Below are 20,916 nucleotides of genomic sequence, written 5' to 3'. Positions count from 1 at the left end.
TCTGGGGACGCAGGCGTCTTTTGTCGTGATTGTTCCGGTGCCGTTGTATTTCACTCTCTTCAGCCGGATGTTCTTTACCTTCCGCTTTCACTGTGTTGAAATCTTTTGTATTTTTCCGGTAGATTTTTGAGGACAATGGTCATCTGCTCTTCAGATCTCTGCAGCCAGCTGGGCTATCTGTCCAATCCGAGTTTTCTGCTGCATTACTAAATCAACTTTTGAACGCACACACCTTCCACCAAAACAAGTTCCTTCCCGAGGCTATTTTGCAGTAGCACCATGGCTCTGCCAGATGCATGGCGCCGCCCATGATGATTGTGATTGGTTTAAAGAAATGCCAATGAACCAAAGCACGTTTTTCTCCCATCTCGGAAGAAAGACCCTTTAAATTGTCTTGTTGTTGAAAGGTGATATACACTTAAAACCTACGATTAAACTATTAATGTTCTTAGTGACAAATGGGACTTTCCATCACTCAGAGAAGATGTGTGGGGCTTGTGAGATGAAGTCATCCTTCTATTCTCACTTCCTCTCAAACATGTTTAGCCGTATTTCTGCTTCATCAAATTGAATCAGCATCAAGGGCAGAGGCTGAATGAACACTCAGTTATCTAAATTGGGTCATTTTTGAATTTGCAAGTGCATTGGAAAATTATTAAAAGGTTTTTCTCTTCAGCTTGTATAGAAAACACGGGCCCTGAACTACTTTATTTTCTTCAGACAAATCTAAAACAGTATTTACAGTGCTTTTATTTAATGTCTGTGGCCACTTCCAATATGATGAAAGATAACTGACTTTGAATGGGACTGCCTTGTATTGCAAGTAAAGGGACTTATGTGGTGTAGTACAACAGCAAATAGAATTAGTCATTTATAACACTACTTATGACAGGCTTGTACGCATGTAATCTCTACCCTTCTGTCTGAATACCAAGATGCTGTCCAATATTATTATTCCATTATGCATTTGTACTATCAGTTTTATTATAACAATTTTCATGTTAATGAGAATTTGATATTTGGTTTCATTGCCTTGATGATAAAAGCAAAACAGATTGTCCAGCAGTGTTATACACTCAAGGGTATTTAGCTGAATACAAAATCACATGGGAAACAAAGTTACAGTTAAAGAGGAAACAAGAAGGGGAACTTTATAAATTAAACACGTGCAATGAATGCAAATCAATGATATGGTGTTTTTTGCTCAGTGAACAGATGTTGAACAGGGTTTTTTTTATTTTTATTTTTTTTTACATATTTCCGTCACAAATTTATGTGCTTGAGTTGTCCTGCAACATTTTCTGCCACATGGGGTATTAAGTGACGGAAGTGCCGCAAGGCCTTGTCTTATTGATGACATGACATTAAACATGAACTATGATTAAAGTCAACTGAGAGAAATTGTGGCTTGGACGGAAATAAGTAGACAAAGATTACGGATGTAAGCATTTAAGTCCAACCATCTCACCTCACCCCACATACGTAGCCGCCGGTGAGAAGACAAAGTTAAAATAAACTATACGAGAGATATAATAGCACGTCTATGTTTGTTTCCGAAATGAGAGACCTGTCATAGGTTTTAAAGGTTACGCCACTTCACTAAATAAAGAACTGTGCAAATTGCAGCTTTACTGCTTGTATTGCAATTTCTAACTTTAGACATTTTACTCACAGACCTAAAGCACAAAATGGCTAATAACCTTAAGTAAAATTGTTCATGATCAATAAGTTAGAACTGTTTTACCGTAAGCGAGCTACTCAGTGATTATTAGGCTGGCTGCAACTTGTTATAGCCTGCTGCACGACAGATGTATGCATGACCAGCTACAGCCTCAAACAGAACACCAAACACCACTTCCTTTTCTAATTATAATCCAAATGGAGAAGTAAGAACAAGAGAGACAGATGAGGATGCCGTTGATTTGGGTTACTGTCATTTGACACTGTTCCTTCATACATCGCTCATCTCTTCTATTCTTCCTGGAACCACACCACCAACAATGTAAGTAACAGATTGTCTTAACATGTACTTTTATTTTGAAACCTGTAAACAGTAACAGTAATAATTGTATCAACTGGGAACCCTAAGAAGAACAAACATGTGCTGACATCTATATTCAGTGATGATACAATTGTTACAAGTGATGTTTTTGCAATTTTAGACTACTTTAAAGATACCTGTGTACATTATGAAATATACAGTAAACTGTTTTAGGGTTAAAGATCACTTTAAAAGGAGTTTACATCATTGTCAGGAACAATTTACAATCATGTATTCCTAAATACAGTATGTCATCAAAATGCAAAGAAAATGTGAAAAGGGCTACTGAAAACTGAAATGCATACATAATACAGCTAAACTGATAACTCATTCTATGGAAAACTTTGGGGGGGGGGGGATTTTAGACCAATTACAGGGACCTTAGCACACAGATTCAAAGCTTATTCAATTAAAGGATCAAAGAATTATTACTTAAAGGATCGTTCAAATTACAAATAAATTACAGTACATTGCAACTGACTATTTTCTAACCATGCTTTCTTTTTTAAGATATTTAAAGGGCAGCTGGTTCCAGTGTGCAGTACTGAAATGAACTTGCTTGAGATCCGTGGAGATATTGCCTCACACTGTTAGCCATAATAATTGTTAATTTGATTGGACATAATTTTCCATGACATGGGGTAGTTCAGTGGCAAGTCAGACCTTCAGCACATTGGTCTTTCAGGCCAGCATGCATTTAACACTAACAAGAAATTCATTGGCAACCAAATACTCATAGTGAAGGATTCACCAGTCAATCTTTACCAGCTTCTTTATGTACTATACATGGCTGTGTAGGAGAAAATAATCCATTTAGAAATCCTTGTGTATTGTTTTGGAAAATAGTTACACAGAATCTGAAGTATAGGCTATGTGATTTCCACAGTGTGGACCTACTGTACTACAAGTAAGTAAAAGTCCTGTTTTCAAAATTTTACTTCAGTGAAAGTACATGAGTATTAAAATAGGAATATAGTCAAAGTACCGGAAGTAAAAGTACTCAATTAGTAAAATGGCCCATTTCAGATTAACATACTGGTGTGTTATAGTAATTATTTAATGCATTAATGGGTAAGCATTACTTAGTTGTTACCTCCGGTAAAGGTGGGGCTTTTTAACCACACACTGCTGGGTAGCTTAATCTATGATATTGTAGCATAATTTGATAACATTTTATAATAACCTTTACTAATGAATGGTAAATTGATGGTTAATTAAACCTAAGTTAATGGTTAATTTTACTGTTAACAGACATAATGTTATTATCAGCAATGCTTTATGTCATTTTAACAGTTTATTGTTGCACAGGTCATAACATTTTATATATTACATTAAGTATTTGTTAAAGATTACCAACGGATGTGTAAACCTCTAAGAAGACTTTGGGGATGTCTGGGTAGCTAACCTAGTAGAGCCTTGGCCTATGTGCAGAGGCTCAGTCCTCACCACAGAAGCTGCTGGTTCGAGTCCGACACGCGACCCTTTGATGCACGTCATTTCCTCTCTCTCTCCCCCTTCATGTCAAAGCTGTTCCGTCATAATAAAGGTCCTAAAAGGCCACAAAAAACATTGTCAAGCCATCAGTCAACTTTATTTGGATGGCAACTATAAAGTTCCAACTGATGAGAATAATACCTTGTAAATGGTTAACAAATACTTTGCAAAGCACGTGTTAGCATGTGTTAGCTATACATAAAATAACGCAAATTATAACATTGCTAACAATTCGTAAATATGATTGGTCATCATTTCATTGTTTGTTTAAAGTATAATATAAATATTAACTAAAGTTTACATGAAACATGAATTGAAGTAAAAAAATTACAACGTTTGCATTAAAAATGCAATCAAGTAGAAATTTAACGTAACATGAAATGGAAAAAATCCGTATTGTGCCTCACATAGGAACAACTAGAGTAAATGTCCGCCACCTGTCCACCATTAATGGTTTGATTATGACAAGTTAAGGCAAGCCAGCTCCTTTTTAACCCTTGTGTTGTCTTCCCGTTAACCACGAACTTGTCCTTCCAGGTCAAAATTGAAAATTAATATTTTTTTGTGCTTTTCCGATGTTTCGCTGATGTTTTCGTCGCTTTTTCTGATTTATTTGTCACTTTTTCCAGCTTTTTGCACTTTAAAAAAAAAACTGAGCTGTTTTGGTAACAGGTTTTACACTTATTCTTGGAAGTCATGGTCAACAAACCTCATTTATATCAAATTATAAATACGCTTTTAGTTAGAAAGGCAGAAATTATGAATTAGATAAGTAGTTAACTAGTTAAGATCAGAAGATGTTGAGTGGATCTCAGATGGGTAAATGTCAAAGTTTAGTCCGGATACTGGTTTGAAACCTTTAAAAAAAATAATTCAAATGCTATAAGATTCAATAAAACACCCCAAAAAATCAATGAAAGTAATCATTAATTTTACCTGAATAATGTTATATGGAGTCATCCATGTTGTTTTAAGGCAATTTGGTTGATTTGGTTCATTTTCCGATATAATACACTTTGAAACGGGTCAATTTGACCCGAGGACAACACAAGGGTTAAATTAAAATAGGAAAATAAAAGTTTTATTGCAGTGTTAGAAATTAAACATTGAAGAGCAGTTAAAAACAGGTAAACATATAAAAGCGGATAAAATAGTAGATTTTAGGCTGCTAGTATGGGACAGGGTATAAGCCGCTGCCCCACACATGTTGTCGAGACGCAGTAACCTTTGTTGACCGACAAGGTCGCTCTATACAGACGGAACCAAATGTCTTTACCAACTCATCCACCACGGGCACCGCAGGATCATGTGACTTTGTACTGTGGTTGCCCATAACTAAGAGTGGAAGTACTTCTTGTTACACTAGAGTATAGTTGTCACCGCAAGTTTTAGTTTAATCACGGCAAACTTTTGCCAAATCCTGAACAGCGCCAACTTTTTGTTGTAGATTTTACCGTAAAATCTATGTCACACTCATGTTGCAGAAAGTCTCAGAAATACATTTGTTTCCTGTTCAGAAATCCCCCAGAATGGCCACAACCCTAATCTCACAAGTTGTTAACAAAAACAACCGAAAAGGCACCAAGTTACTCAGTTCACTTCAATATTTGCTTCAGCCAACACAAAAATTGACTTTTTGTTGCTTAATTGTTTAGAAATGTTCATCAGAACAGTCAAATCCCTGTCTAATCAAGTCATTTATTTTTGATCTTACCCTTTCTGATTGTCAGTTTCAACAAAAATCAACTTCAGTATAAGAAATGAACAATTACTTAAAGAAAGGCAACATTAAAATGAAAGGTCTTTAGCAATGATTTAAAAGAACGGAGAGTTGCAGGGGACCTGCAGCTTTCTGGGAGTTTGTTCCAGATGTAAGGAGCATAGAAACTGAACGCTGCACCCCCGATTAAGTTCTGACTCTGGGGACAGAAAGCAGACCTGAGAAGTCTGGGTGGTTCATGGTGCAAGACAAGCAAGACATGGTACTGCATATTGTACAAAAGGAAGATTTGCTGTCCCAAGTCATGGAATTGATACATTCTGATTTTACTATGTCTGGGCTTCTACCTAATTTTCCTCAATGTATTAAATTTGTATTCCAGATCTTATTTGAAACCAAACTGCTACTCCATGTCTTCTCAGATACCAATATGAAGCGCCTCTTCATCCTGTGTGCACTGTTGTGTGGAACTCAAACATCATCAGAGAACATCAGTGCTGGTTATTGGGATACTACTACTGAGCCCTCCAATTCTTTAGCTTTTTCAGCAACACTGTCCACAGATGAAACCACCCATGTTACCAGCTCCACGCCTGATGCCACCACACCGTCACCAGTCTCCAAAAGTCAGAGCACGTCGCGTTCACCTGCCACAGAGCCACCCATCTCAACTATTTTTATGTTTAGCAAGGAATGTCTTCCAATGTTCATGGTGGCTGGCGGCCTGATCATAGCCTGTGCCATTCTGCTGGCTTCTATTGTGGTCTTGATATGGAAGGTGTGCCAATTGAGCAGGCACATCAAGATGCTGAGCAGCAACGCTGACCTGATCAGCACCAATGATTACTGGATGGGAACTGTCAAGAAGAACAAAGAGACAGAACCCGAAGAGACCACTGTGTTAATGTCTGACATCAATCCAACAATGGAGGAGATGGGTAATGGTACCACCAAGGAAGACGGAGGGAAGGCAAAGGAGGATGGACAAACAGAAGGGGAGGACAAGAAGGAGGTGGGAGACACGAGTGCCAAGAGTGAGGACGCTTCGGCTACACCTGAAGCCGTTGATGAAAAGGCAGCCTCCTCAAAGCCACAAGAGGAGGCCACTGATGCCCAGTCCACCAACGCAGTAGCAGCCTCCTCCTCTGAGGACACAGAGGAACCAAAGGATGGGGTGTAGAGTTGTGTGTGTGGGTGTGTGTGTGTGCCAAAGAGTTTCCTGAGCACCTGGTTGTACTTCCCCATAGTTTTTTTTTAACTATCCCTTTTACAGGAAATTAATGGTACTTCTTTCAGCAGCTTTTGCTTTACAGTAATTGCAACAACTGCGTGTCAAACTGGGCACTGAGCATTTCTGGCTGAAAACAGCTGGTTTATACTGTGTTTCTCCATTAGTTGTGTATGTTGGAATACAGTAATATTATCATGCATACATTTCTGTGCAAGAATATCTGTGTCTTAACTTACTCTTGTGATGTATATACATTTTTATTACATTTGTGATGGATATGACAACAGCCAGAGGAATAAAAGATAACGTGACCTCAGTCTTGTATTTATTGCTATGCAGCCATTTCCCATTTAGATGTGGCTGTATATCGTGTGCGTGTGCCTGTGTGCGCGTGTGTGTGTGTTTGTGTGTGTGAGAGAGAGAGGTTGATTAGCAAGCAGAGAATGTGCCTCCTCTAGGCAGTGCCACTCAACTCAGAAAGAACGCTCTCTTTCACCTCAGCCAGAGCTGACAAAGCCAAACAAAAAACCTTTTCAAAAGCCCAACATGTGCTTGTTTCCGCCGTCTTTTGCAGATAATCGTTCATCTCCTTACTCGTGACGTCATGGTGGATGTGCACCCTTCATTAAAAGTCTGAATACTTTGTCCCTTCTCTTTGCTTTAAGTCCAGCTCAACTCTAATAGCAAGGAGGTGGGAACACATTGCAGTAGTTTTGGGTGTTGTGCAAGTTTAAAGATGGGAATGCAGTATTATAAAATCAAACATGTACAGCTATGTGCTGGAAGTATATGCCGGCATGAGAGGAAAGTACAGAGACAGTTAACTGAGGAATTAGTGAGCACATTTCAAAAGAGGTATTTTGCACCATTTACATGACAAGTGAACAAAGACAAGTAAAAAATGAATACAATAGAAAGATGATTCTCAACTGCTGTGGTTACATGAATCAAAATGATATTTCTTAATAATTGTTTTGTTAAATTTGCCATATTTAACCCTGATCACCGTCTGTATCCCTGTCCCTTAGAACCCGAGGTAAATGATGTGTGGCAGAAGTGCAGCAATGCAGCTGCAGAATGGAGAGTTGCTTGTATTGTTGATGACAGGTAGGAAGCTGCAGTGGACTAGAGTACCCTGCAATAAATCTTCAATGTGGCAGTGTCTAAATTTACACGGGGAAAATAACAACCAATTACAGCAGAGTGCGCTTTTGCAAGAGAATGCTTTACAGAAGTATAATTGATTTAGGTGATAACTGAACACAGTCTAATTTATTTTGAGTACAAACAGGACTGTAACCAGTTAATTAATCTAACCACAACAATAGTTGTCGCTTTAAATACAGAAGTAAGACCTGAAAGCTGCCAGGTGAGGGATTGAGGAGTTTTCTTTGTAGCAACCTTGTGTGCAGGGACCCCTCCATTATGCGCTCCACTCCCCCCCCCACCCTCCCCACCCCACCCCTCTCACCCCACCACCCCCCAACACCCCACCCCTCCCAGCTCACTTCCACAGCACAGAGTAAATCCAGAGCCGGCAGTGCCTGATTGCGCTAACCCAAAGATCCATACAGGCAATATCAAACTCTCGGCTCTTCAAAGAGGACAAAAGGACCAGGTCAACCTCAAAAAGCCCGCACTGGACAAGTGAGCAAGGGTCAAATTCTATGAGTGGAATTCAGGGATAGGAAAAAAATTCAACATCAGCAGAGCAGCTGCTGGTCCCGGGCTTGAAAGCAGGACAGAGAAGAGTAAAAAAAAGGAGCAGAGAAAAGTGACTGGAATGATAAGATGAGAAGGTGAGTTATGGATACATTTACAGACTCTTTTCTACACACACATTCTGCCACACCCTGGCTCACATACTGCAGTTTCAGCAGTGTGGAGATCCTGGCCGTGTCTTTGCCTGCCTTTGCACCAGCTGATGCATGAGTTCTCTGTGGAGTCGTTAATACAACCCATCTATTGAGCTAGTTCTCGTCCTCTGAGAGCAAGGGACTGACTGCTCCGACAACCACTGATGACTGAACACGCAAACTGATGCCAGCGAGAATGACTGCAGGGATTTCTCATCTTTTATGATGAATGATATTCTTGAATAGACTCGAAATATCCCCCTGCACGATCAGGTCCATTTCAACCTGCTACTGATTATGCATATTTAAAGTACAGTATGAAAATTTCTCAAAAGGACACTGACTGCTGCAAGATTTCTAAAAACATTCCTGCTTGGTTAGGGGAGTCCGTTTTGCATGTGATGCCAATGTAAGTATCCAATAGCATGGCAGTGATGTGCAGCAAATGTTGAGCAGTCTGTTTGAGTATTTGCAGTATGCATGTGCCTAAGATGTGTGTGTGTGTGTGTGTGTGTGTGTGTGTGTGTGTGTGTGTGTGTGTGTGTGTGTGTGTGTGTGTGTGTGTGTGTGTGTGTGTGTGTGTGTGTGTGTGTGTGTGTGTGTGTGTGTGTGTGTGTGTGTGCGCATGTGAAACAATGAAACAAGTTTTATTCAGCACAGCCCTCTGCAGTCACTGTGTTTCTACAGATGGCAACATTCCCTGAATTCACTTTCCAAGTACACTGCAGGCATCATTTCAGAGCATGCCTCAAGGAGTTAAGGAGGATGCTGTGCCCTAACATTCTCCTGTCCTGTCTCCCTATCTTTCTTTCAGCAGGCATGTTCTGCTGAAGCTCTCCCCTAATGAGGCCCTTTTGGAACTCCTGCTTGTGTTGTTGCTGGGGTTGCATGTCCTGGCCGTGTGCCCCTCCATGTGCTCGTGCGGCCGCAGCCACAGGGAGGTAGACTGCTCATGCAGGGGTCTGAGACAGTTGCCCGATGGCCTGCAGCACAACATGCGCTCCCTCAACTTGTCCCACAACCGATTTCACAACCTGGACGGCCAGCTCACTGCATACACCCATCTCCGCATCCTCGATTTGTCTCATAACCGGCTGAGCCACCTGCCCGCCGGTTTGCCTCGATCCCTCTGGCAGCTCTCCGCTGCCTCCAACCGCCTCCAGTTGCTGGACAAGAACGACACGGTCAACCAGTGGAATCTGCAATTGCTCGACCTCTCCAACAACAAGCTGGAGCGCGCCATCTTCATCAACAACACACTGATCAATCTGTGCACGCTCAACTTAAGCCACAATCAATTCTGGACTTTGCCCACCAACATGCCAGTGTACCTGGAGAATATTGACCTGTCCCACAACTTGCTTGTGAAGGTGCTTCCGGGCTCTCTGGACCGTCTCCTCAGAGTAACCCACTTCTATCTGCATGCTAACCGCTTTTCCACCCTGCCACATGGAGTGTTGGACAAGATGACATCAATTAGAGTCATCACTCTGGGCGACAACCCTTGGGACTGCCACCTTTATGCAGACATCACCTACTTACTCTCCTGGACTCAGCACACCCCTGCCCGAGTCCTGGGCTGTCCCTGCCACACCCAGCCTGTCTGTGGAGGGGTGCACCCTGGCAAGGCTGGAGGGTGGCACTTTGCTTCCTACAACCTACCCCCTCTTGCAGCGAGTGCACAGGACCTGAGCTCCATGCCCCCTGACACTAGTGTGACAGGGTGGTGGTACTCTGTTTCACTACAAAGCACCCCCCACACCCTCAAAGAGATCTTAAACACACAGCACGTCCCTTTCACAGCCACACCCATGAGCATCTCCACCCTGCAACCCAGAAGCACAGGCACACACCTAACTATTAATCACCTCTCTGCATCTGCTAGCCCAGCTGCCGCAGAGCACATGCTCCACACTGATTCCCATCTCATCTCTGGCACAAAGCAAGGCTCGTCCATTGGCACTGACACATTCTCTTTCTCTGACACGAGCTTCATTACTGAAACATCCATTAGGGCTGACATGACAGTGGCCACAGAGAGTTTCTTTACAACAGAGAGCCCCTCCATCCAAACAAAGAAGACAACCACTCTTCGCACCAGGAGTGTGAGGAGGAAGAATCAGTCCCTTCCCAGCGGCATCAGCAACAGAAGCCCGACTCTTGCTACCTGCTCCTCGCTCCCTTTCCTACACGGGCTAGGCCTTCTGTCTGTCATTCTGCAACAAGTCCTCTGAAAGACAAAACTATGCATTCACAGCACAAACAAATAGGGCACACACACAAAACTCTTGACTGTTGTAGTACTGTCATGATTGCATATTACCAGCTTTTTTAGCAAAAGGCCATTTACAATACAAATGCGTCACGACATGTTTAACCATTCCTGCTATTCTGAACATGCTATGATGTCACTTTTATAATGATTAGTTAAAAACACAATGCATCATCTTTTCTAAAAACATTCTTACAAGCCTCCACTTGAATAAAAAAACAACGTTGTAATGAGTACAGCTAAGCACATGATGGCACTATACATACAGGTACTAGTTTGCTGTGAATGTAGCCTGGTGATCATCTGCAACTAAAGTCTACCCATTTCAATGCTGTCCAGTACCCATAATGATCTAAAAATGATTCTGTATGTTTTCTTTTCCCAATTTATTCTACAACTATTGGCAGGATCTGGCTTTTGTTGCTTTGGTCACATTGTGGCCATGTCTTTTCTTACCTTGTTTTATTGCATTGGTTTTCAAAAAGGCATTACTCTCTTATATCTAAATCTTGATTTATTCAGATTCTGTTGCCTTTTTGCATAGATGTCCTTGGTGCCTGCCTGCTTGTTTCACTTAACAAACCATGTCCCTTACCAGCTGAGGACATGGTGTATGTAAGAAACTGGTCATGACAGGAAAAACACAGAGTTCTGTGGAGTGGAGGGGAAACGAATGGACAATGTTGCATCACTATCTTTAACAAAGTCTTAGTGCCAAGTACTGCTTCTGTATTTTGATCACATCTTAAACTTAAGTGTCCTTCATGATTCAGTGACGCTCGTGAAAATGATCTGCATGGTGATTGAACGTTCCAGGAATGCTAACCCACCGCTATATTGCCGCAGAGCATAAAAGCACAGACATTCTCAGCTTATTTATATGAAATCCTAAAATATTCCAATCTCGATTGCATTAAGAGTAGATAACAGTGATGTGCCAGCCTATGGGTTTTTACATTTTAGATGTACCTTTGCATTTGACAGTTTTGAAGAATACATTGCCAGCCAGGGTATACCTTTCTCACGCAATTTCTGTATGGTCAAATAAAACTGATGAGATATTTACAGCTTTTGATGATTTTTTGAATTTTTTTTACTTTACAGTTGTCTTTATCCCACACTTTTTTAAAACAGCGTTTTCACTAATAGCTTCTCAGTGGAGAGTGGTCAACATCTACATATCCCATGCATCTTTGACATAGGTGTCAGCCATCGATTCTGTGGTGTCAGCCTTAAGGCTGAAGTTCAAAATATAAAAAACAAGGTTATAAAAATCCAACTCAGTTAACAGTGACCTATTCAGCAATAACTGTCAGGCATACATTTTTTTTTTCAAGTGTATTTATTAAGAGAAGAAAAAGCCATCTTCACTACAACGTTTTCATTGCAAAGCAGCGTTTTGACACAAAAAGTAGCACAACTGATGCTGCGTTCACGTGGGGTCGGACACATTGGAAAAACGAGTTTCCAACTTGGAAGATGCACGTGAAAGCCTGCACATATTTGAGAGTAACTTTTTGCTAAAACATCATTTTTCATATGGTATCACCGTTAGCTAGTGTCCAGTTAGAGTGACTAATTACAATAGTTTTGTATCAACGTTAACACAGTGTTTAACCCTTAATGACAAGTCTACATTGATGTTTTCTAGAGTGAGATACCCCACCGTAAATAAACAGTAGCCTACTTGTTAACGCTTTAGTAGTTAAGATGCATTCAAGAAGACTGTTTTCATAAAAGCCGTATTTATGAGTTACATCGAGGGTCATTTTAATGGGCAGCGTGTGTGTGTGCAGGGCAGGCTTTGTTTAGTTTTGTTGTTATGATTGCAAATTATCAACTTTCCTACTTGGGAGCACGTAAGCACACCAAAGTCAGGCCAACAGCTTCCGATATCGGAAACTCGGATCATCCAGGTTGCATTTAAAAATGCCACATTCTCCATAAACATCTGACAACGCATATCACAAGACCTTTTGCGTACATTAGGCATTCGAGGGCCGTTGTAAACAGGGAGCAAATTGTCTAATGTTACCCTGGATGTGTAAATTAAAAGTATAGAAACTACTTTGGGGACATGGCAATAATAGCAACAAGTAATACCTACAACAAGGTGGAACTGTCACTAAAATGTATGTAAGCCTGCCTAACGATAAGGTGGATTGACTTGTATCATCGTTTCCAAAGGTCTTCGTTTCTTTCCTTTCTAGACTACAACACAACCCGGAGTTTTCTCACTAAAATGAGGGCATCTGAATTTCCAGTGCTTCCATTTTAGGGGCTTGAAAGCGGCGTATTATTTTTGACGTGAGGCCTCATCTTAACAAAAGATGTTTGTTTTTAAACCAAAACGTAGTAGTGTAGATGTAGCCTAAGCAACACTCATTCCAGATAGACCTTGCTTCACTGCTGGAAATCACCTTGAACAAACACATTTTCACCTGGAGGTCATTAAGCAATAAATCTAATATGTCATTTCTAAAACAGAAATGTGAGATCAGTGAAAAAAGATTCTTACATACATCTATTTAACCAGTTACATTGTTTATTTATCTGTCATCTATTTATCTAGTTACATTGCATTCTTTGTGGAACAGAGACTAGCCAAGAAGTGCATGCTCTTTAATAATATTCTGAAGAGAAGTGAACAAAATCTCACATAGATCTTTGAAGGTATAAGTGATGCAATGCCATGAATAATAACTGAACAGCTAGCTGAATAAAGAAATGCATTGAAATGGAAATTAAAATACATCCATTTCTTTGAAAATTCTTACTGTCACAGAGAAATACTAACTGGATACATAGATGTCATTCTTAAGATTTACTGAATACACGCACTGTAATAGAAGTCACATAGAGGGAACTTCTGAAAATAACTGATCATTGAATCTGCGCACCAGCCTTCGTTCTAAACACTCGAACACCTGCGGAATAAATTCTGTGTATTTATAGCTTAGAAAGCCAAAACAGAAAGTTACTTGGGGTTGGTGCTCTTTAAGCATGATTCAAGTCTCAAAAGAAAGTGAACTTTCATTTCTCCCGTCAAGTCCCAGTTTCTCCTTTAACTTGCATAACGATTTAATCATTTCTAAATTATTATTTTTATTGAGTTTAATCCAACCAATCCTCCAAATTATTACATTTCTGCCAGGAGAAATCACTATTAACCTGCCAGCCAGCTACTTTCCTCTGTTGACCTTGTTCATGGGATATGTGAAGTGATTCATTTTGCACCATTTGGGTTTTATGGATTTGTTGTTATGGTTCATTTTTGCCCAAAAACAGATGTTTGCCGGGAAGAAATGTTAGAGTTACTAGAAATTCATTTTGGTTTATATCGGTTTTAATTGTCAAGCTGAGGACAAACAATACAACAACTAAATGAATTGTTCTTTTTAGTTTCCATAATCGCAGCATTACTACTTTCTAATCCTTGACAAATACGTGATATATTTTATTTACCTTGTGGCTCCCTTCTTTTAGCTGTCCCTTCTTTAAAACATCTCTTCAAAGTGCTATAGGTGCCAGTGAGCTGGACTGCTATAGCCAATTATTTCCTCTGTAGACTACACAAAGTAATGTCAGATTTCTCTTCTGGCTTCTTCTAATAACTGACAAGGTGTAGAAGGCTAGCTTCATTTACTGCTGCAATGCCTACCTTCTTCATCTCTCCACCCGGACTTGTTTTGAGAGAGCTGCCTTCTTTCTTTCAGCCACACTCAATAAGACTCCTCACTCTCAGTGTGCTTCGTGTACCCGGTAACCCCACTGCCCTCTTGTGTCTCTCTCATACGTTCCCATAAGTCCCCATCAGCTTTATACATTTTAAGAACATATGGCATATTACATTCCGATTGCCGGCAATCTATTTGAGTGTTACTTTTATGCATCTTTGTGTGTGTGCGTTGCTGAAAAAGTCCCCTTTCTTCTGATTTTGAAGAGCACTGCTGACAAAGCTGGCTCACCACCAAGCCATTTGAGTTAGATTGGAATTGAACCTTTTTTTTCTGAGACTGTATACAGAGATAACAGGGAGTCTAGAAAACAGGCCAGTGTTTTGGCTTTAACAGGCAGTGGAAGTCATGCAGTCTATCCCTTCAATTGAAAGAAGCCATGAGGCCACTGTAGGTGGTGAACCTGGGTGTGATTTTAGTCTCACCACTCCTAAAAGGAACACACGAGACGTGTCACTTCGAACCACCTCCGTAAATACACACGCAGACAAAGGCACAATTATGACATCAGCTCCTATTATCATTACATGTGCTCTAAGTGCCCTCTTGTGGTGGTGGGGCAGAAATGAACGTTGATGCCAAAACAGTACAGCTAAAAATCATTCTTAGAGGGATTGTGTTTTTCACCAGGACACCATGCACCAGATGCACAAAGAAAGTGTTTTTTGGAGTGTGAAATATTTGCTCAACAAAATAGTTCAGTTCCTTGCAATCGGAATCAGAATTAGAATCAGAATCAGAATTAGAAAGCAGTTTATTGCCACATTAATGGAACTACATGGCATTTGCCTTGGTGATTGGGTGCATACTGTACATACAAACAAACATATTAAATAAGAATATAACAAATGACAGGACTTGATAATTCAACACCAAACATGCAACATGCAAATGCATCTAAAACCCTTAGACCATCATGATAAACCAAAGCTCACACACGTTTAATGGTGCACACTAACATGCCCTGAAAAGGTCACCGCAGCCTGCTTAAGGCTAAAACAATGGCTGCCAATTTCGGCGTCCTCAGAGCCACATGCGTCACATTATCAATTGTGCCCCAGAATTAGGCTGGTTCCCTACCAAAGGACGCTCAAATGTTGCAGATAAAGTTTATCTGATAAACCTAATCTGTATTGACAGCTTGGGTCAATATGCCGAGGCTCGCCCTCTCTTTGAGCCAAGAGCAATGTTTTCCAGTCTGTGCACTGATCAGCTGAAAAGCGAAACGTGTAGGAATCGGGAAGAAATAACAAGGCGTACTCCAGCAGCCGAAAGACTGATGAGACAGGGGGAAAAAAATCAAACCCTGCAGCAGGGGGGGGGGAAGCTGGGGAAATGGTATCTCTTGCTCTCGTCTCAATGGCACAGACAAGGCAAGGTCAGTGTTAAGGTTGGTGGTTGCAGAATAGGAAGTGGTTTGCAACTGAGAGAATATGTGATGGCAGCCAGTTAAGGGTGTGTGTGTGTGTGTGTGGGGGGGGGGAATTAAGTAAAAAGGAAAAGCGAGAGAAAAGGCTGGTAGAAAGCAAAGATTCAGCCAGAAGACAGAAAACACCACTTAGCTGGTGTGTCCAGAGAGGCCTGCTTACTGTGCCATTCTGCCTCTGGAAGATTTCAAAAGGAAGGCCTGAGGTGTATGCACTCATATAAACAAACTCAAAGAAAGTGAATAAAACTGGGTTTAAGAGTTCTTGAGGATGGAAATCCGTTGTCTTATTGTGTTTCAGTTGGTCGGTATTGCATCAACAAATGCAGCTGCGAGGCATGAACGAGTGTGTCTTAACACCGTTATACAGAGGAAATCGTAAGGGTAGCGTCAATTTGCATGATAAGCCAGAGAGCATGGTGCACATCTGTCCTGAAAAGCATGTCAACTAAATGGGCTTTGATGTACTTTGGCAGTGGACAAAAATAGATTTGGGGAGATCAAAATGAAGCTCACTTTAGAAACAATGTCCAATTTAAATTTTAAATGTTCAACCAATCCAAAGGACAGATTGATAGAAGATTGATGTAACTTACATGGAACCTAGATATCCAACTTCCTGTCTTGACAAAGCTCTCCAAAAGACCAACATGCACATCTTTCTCCCCGCTGCTGACTTTACAGGTGATAGGATGGCTCCTCGCCGTGCTTTAATGCCACTTGTCATCATCTGTAACACACAGCTCTCTCCGGAGTCGTACAAAACTGCAGCCAGAACATTCCAGGGAGCAGCAGGGGCATGAGCTTATCTCCCAGCCCAGTGGAGCAGGTAAATGATGTCGTCATCATCCACTTGTGTTGGAGCCCGATTGCTCTAAAGAGCCCCACATGCAAATGGTCTGTCTTTTAATACTGAGTTCCAAAATGCAAATCCACTTCCTCGGTCTAGTATATTGTTAAAACGGAATTGTATGCTGTTGGAGTGTATCTCAAAAACTGCTGTGTTCTGATCTGTGATTCTCTGGAGTACTACAAGCTATTTTGTGGTACCTTGAGGTACTTTTGTGCACTTGGTACAAGGAAATACTGCATTTTGCGGGGATAATTTGCAGGCTTTGTGGAGCCTCATATTCAAATGTCAATATTAAAGTTTCATTTTGTTAATAATGTGGATGTCAGAAAATCACAGTAGCCCATCTACCTGGATTCTAGTGCGTAGCCTCTGGCACCGCTTAATTAACTCATCTACGTAGTTACAGAGGGCATAATGAGAGAGAGAAATCTCTCATCATTAGAACATCCTTCCTACTGATCTGACTTCAAACAATGTCTCTATGTGGTAACAATTGTTCACAGTCCCCGTGATCCTCCCATACAAGTGACAAGTCTGCAACATTTTTACACACCATCCTTCAGAAACATACAAATCCATGAGGAGAACAGAAATTAGAATTATTAAATTCATCAGTTTACCATTAAATATGGCAGTGATAGACTTTTATAAGATGCTAAGTTATTCCAGGCAAGATGACAGAGCAGGTAGGCTGCAGTTTGGTGGGTGGCTAATTCCTGAAATAGGACTGTCAATTATGCATGTTTCAGTTTGGCTCTCTCGCTGCAGTCTGAGAGGTGCTTTAGCTCAACAAAGAAGGAGCAGAAAGCAGAGGACACTAGAGGGAGACAATTTGTTCACATGTGCAGCCTTCTCCACAGCTTTCCCCTGATTTCTGAATTCCACTGTAATAGGCCCTCCTGAGAAAAGCAGAGATCACTCAATCCACTGTGGTCAATATGACATCATTCACAAAATCTGGTAGGATCACATTAACAGCCTCTGAGGAGCGTTTGAATAATGTCCCCCAAAAAGATATGCTAGTTATTCAGTTTGAGCCATCTTGTAGCGTTGGATTGATATAATATTGGATTATTTCACATGTCAGAACATGCCTAAAACACATGGTGAGCCTCTGTGAGAGTTATGCAAACTGTGCATAAAGAATCTAAATCCCTGTAGACTTTGAGTTTCGCTTTAGAACATCTCTGTATATCCATCACCCATATTTCTGTCTCCAGACGTTCAAAGGTTAAAATATATTTTGTCGTTCATGCACAGATTATCTGTAGGAATCTGGGTGGAGGAGAGGGTTTACGCATGATCCAAAAACAATTTCTCCAAGGTCAAGTGAGGATTCTGAGGGTGTAAAATGATTACTGCGACAGGAAACAGGATGCCTCGTCTCAAAACAGCATCTCATAACATTGCCAGCCACTGTTGCTTCTCTCACTTTCTTTTTCCCCTCAGCTCTTTCACACACTATCAATTTGACTTCTCTCTCGATCCCCAAATCCTCCAGTTTTCATGCAAAGGCTCGGTTAGTTACAAGCTTTTTTTTTTTTTTCAAAATGCTGAGTTCCTCTCTATTGAGAAGCGGTTCATCTTTTCAGCACTGAATACAAGCTACAGTTGCAACAATATAATGTCAGAAACCTTTGCATTTTCCTTCATTCTAAAGTGAATGGTGAATAACGATTCAGCCCAGATGAGTTCAAAGCACGCAGGGTATAAAAAGGTGTCTATTTCTTGAAATTCCTCATCCCCTCATTAATCAGAACAGCTTCAACAGCTGTCACCTTTATAAACGCTTCCAAGCCATGATGATGTTACTGTGCGATCGGCATCAGTTTCAAGGGAATTGGTTCGTACGTAGAAAAATATAACCCCTCTCTCTTTTCTCCTCACTGGATACTAAACGCTCAGCTGCTCTTTAAGCATTGCTGTCACAGCGCCTAAACTTGCTTAAAGAAGGATAAACATTTTAGGCACTTTCATCAGGCAGTGGTGGCTGCTCAGATTAAAGGAGAACACCGTTCTATTTAAAAATCTATACATTTTTCAACTTCAATCAGTGTCTAAAAGATCTGAAGAAATCCTGAACTAGAAATTTACTGGAGATTTTTGCTGAAATAAATAGAATAGGTTTGCTTTTGCATCACTTTTGGGTTCAGACCTTGTTCCCAATCCTTGATCAAATATTGTACAAAGTCACACCTGATGTATCTTTCCTTTCACGTTTGACTTTGCTATCTTCATGGTATAACAGCAGTAAAAAGCTGGGCCATGATAACAACGTTCAAAAAGCAAAATGATTCACAACCACACTGTAAAACCTGGGTCTCTGGTGATTTTATTTAAGCATAAAACAAGTTGCCATTCATGTGTTAAATCCACTGTAAATTTTTGCACATCTTGTGATCGCTTGCAAAACTGTTGTTCCTCAGAGCTCACATTCGGCATCCATTTATAAGCTCCCTCACTCTCTTCTCCCTCTGCAGCTGCATGAGTGGATGCAATTCTTTTCACATTCACATCATATGCTGTAGGACGCTGTCACACATTTGACAACTTATGGAAAATGCAACTCTATAATAATCTGTAATACACCACCAAATGGCATGGGACAGAACAATAGTGCATAGAAGGAAGAATAAGTAATAGTGTTTCACACAAGGTGTCACATTTCCATTTTCTTTGACACTGTGCTATGAGGAAGTACCACCATTTGCCTTTATACAGTAACAGACAACGGCTATGTGGAGTGTTCTCTGGCTAATGACAGCGTTTAGCTGTTTAACTGTCAAAAGTCTTGTTGTTTGGATTCAAATAACAAAAAAAAAAGAAGTCTACATTGTTTCAAAAAATGTGCTGCTTGGCTAGATAAGAAACTCTGGTAGTGCCCTCAACATCACACACCAGCAGGCCTGTTCAAGAAACTTCGCTTAATGGGAAAAAAGAAATAGAATCACTTGTCAGGTTTCACGCGGAGCTTGGATTTTGTTGTAATTATTCTCATCCTAAGCTGAATGACAATTGTGTTTACATAGAATATATTGTCTGAGTTCTGTGAGCAGTAACGTGGTATGGATACAAACAAATGTATCATACACAATGTAAAGCATAATTTGACTTGTTTTTACATACGATTTGCTTTTTTGAATTCTATTGATTGCCTGCTGTGCAAATAATGTGTGTCGAAAACAGATTTTCCCACTACAAATGCCATGCATGTTCATTTTATTTCTTATCCTTCTTCTTTTTTGGGGTCATGCGGGTCAGAAGCAGTTTATCTCTGAATACAGTACATTGTGCAGGGAGCAGGGCTGGCAGCTCGTTACATGGAAACATTCACAATTACTCCACTGCATGTATGGATAATATACTTTATTGATCCCCACAGGATACGTCTGTGTGGGCTTCTATAATGAATGCAACAGTTAAAGGTCAGACCTCGGGGTCAGATGCAAAGATTCAGTGTCATGCTCAGGGAACCTTTTTCACAGGATCTGAACCGGCTTGACGTAGATGTTATGGCTCAGGAGACATTATCAGCACACCTCACCGCCTAAAGGCACCTTTTAATACATTTCAAAATCTGATCTTCTGCATTATCTAAGCTGTATCTGAAACATTAATTACAACATCTTTTATTGGGATATCAACACAAGTATAGACTTGCTCTGTTGGTGTTATAGCATACATGTATTTGTCATGTTTAAAGCTGGAAGTACCATTAAATGGGCACCTACTGTAGTACAAATGGAAATGCTTCAACCAAAAATCACCTCTTATTGGAAAATGACTTTGCCATAATATTGTTTGCCACCATTGAAACATGATACAGTATTTCTGGGGGAAAAAAATTCAATAATTGTTGTAATTATTCAATTATTGTTCATCAGCATGCATTACAGATGACATTTGACTGGTGATGCGCAATACGTATTGCCTCACATTGCATGCAACTTTTAGCTGAATTAAAATTTGCTAAAAAAAAAATAACAAAATTGTGCGCCAAAACAATCAGGATCATACAATTATGAATATGCAAATAGGAATTGCCCCATTTTTATTTGCTCCTTTCTGAGGGAGCATACTGCATGGCGGAAGAATAATAAGTTATTGTAATTAATCACGCTGCTGCTTTGTAAAGGTTTACTTGTCAGATGAACACTAGTATATAAACATTGCTAATTAAGAAGAACGTTTCTAATACAAAGATTTTTTTTTTTATGCTACGTGTCCACTGATTTAGAAGAGCAATAAGCCACTTTCACCTCTAGTGGCTTAGTGCTTAATTAAAT

At 40.4% G+C, this 20,916-nt stretch overlaps 2 protein-coding genes across 4 annotated transcripts; both read left to right on the top strand.

The window, feature by feature from the left end:
* The first annotated feature begins 1,875 nt into the window (after positions 1 to 1,875).
* On the top strand, positions 1,876 to 6,802 carry LOC117955281. Of its 2 annotated transcripts, none has more exons than XM_034889682.1 (2): positions 1,876 to 2,002; positions 5,638 to 6,802. In XM_034889682.1, the coding sequence occupies exon 2, from the start codon at positions 5,686 to 5,688 to the stop codon at positions 6,433 to 6,435; it is 750 nt and encodes a 249-aa protein (XP_034745573.1). In that variant the 5' UTR covers positions 1,876 to 2,002; positions 5,638 to 5,685; the 3' UTR covers positions 6,436 to 6,802. The 2 variants fall into 2 exon arrangements, with proteins under 2 accessions (XP_034745573.1, XP_034745574.1); XM_034889683.1 differs by having other exon boundaries at positions 1,897 to 2,002; positions 5,678 to 6,802.
* Positions 6,803 to 7,983: 1,181 nt separating this feature from the next.
* Positions 7,984 to 11,599, top strand: LOC117955269 (oligodendrocyte-myelin glycoprotein-like). 2 transcript variants are annotated; one of them, XM_034889654.1, is made up of 2 exons: positions 7,984 to 8,285; positions 9,160 to 11,599. In XM_034889654.1, the coding sequence occupies exons 1-2, from the start codon at positions 8,278 to 8,280 to the stop codon at positions 10,574 to 10,576; spliced, it is 1,425 nt and encodes a 474-aa protein (XP_034745545.1). In that variant the 5' UTR covers positions 7,984 to 8,277; the 3' UTR covers positions 10,577 to 11,599. The 2 variants fall into 2 exon arrangements, with proteins under 2 accessions (XP_034745545.1, XP_034745544.1); XM_034889653.1 differs by having other exon boundaries at positions 9,157 to 11,599.
* Positions 11,600 to 20,916: the final 9,317 nt, after the last annotated feature.

This window comes from Etheostoma cragini, chromosome 13 (assembly GCF_013103735.1).
Source record: "Etheostoma cragini isolate CJK2018 chromosome 13, CSU_Ecrag_1.0, whole genome shotgun sequence".
NCBI classification, from domain to species: domain Eukaryota; kingdom Metazoa; phylum Chordata; class Actinopteri; order Perciformes; family Percidae; genus Etheostoma; species Etheostoma cragini.
This window is presented reverse-complemented; position numbering and strand designations above follow the sequence as displayed.

Bases quoted from the DNA above. Each gene is read 5' to 3' on its own strand.
- LOC117955281 (XM_034889682.1), top strand. From the start codon at position 5,686: ATGAAGCGCCTCTTCATCCTGTGTGCACTGTTGTGTGGAACTCAAACA.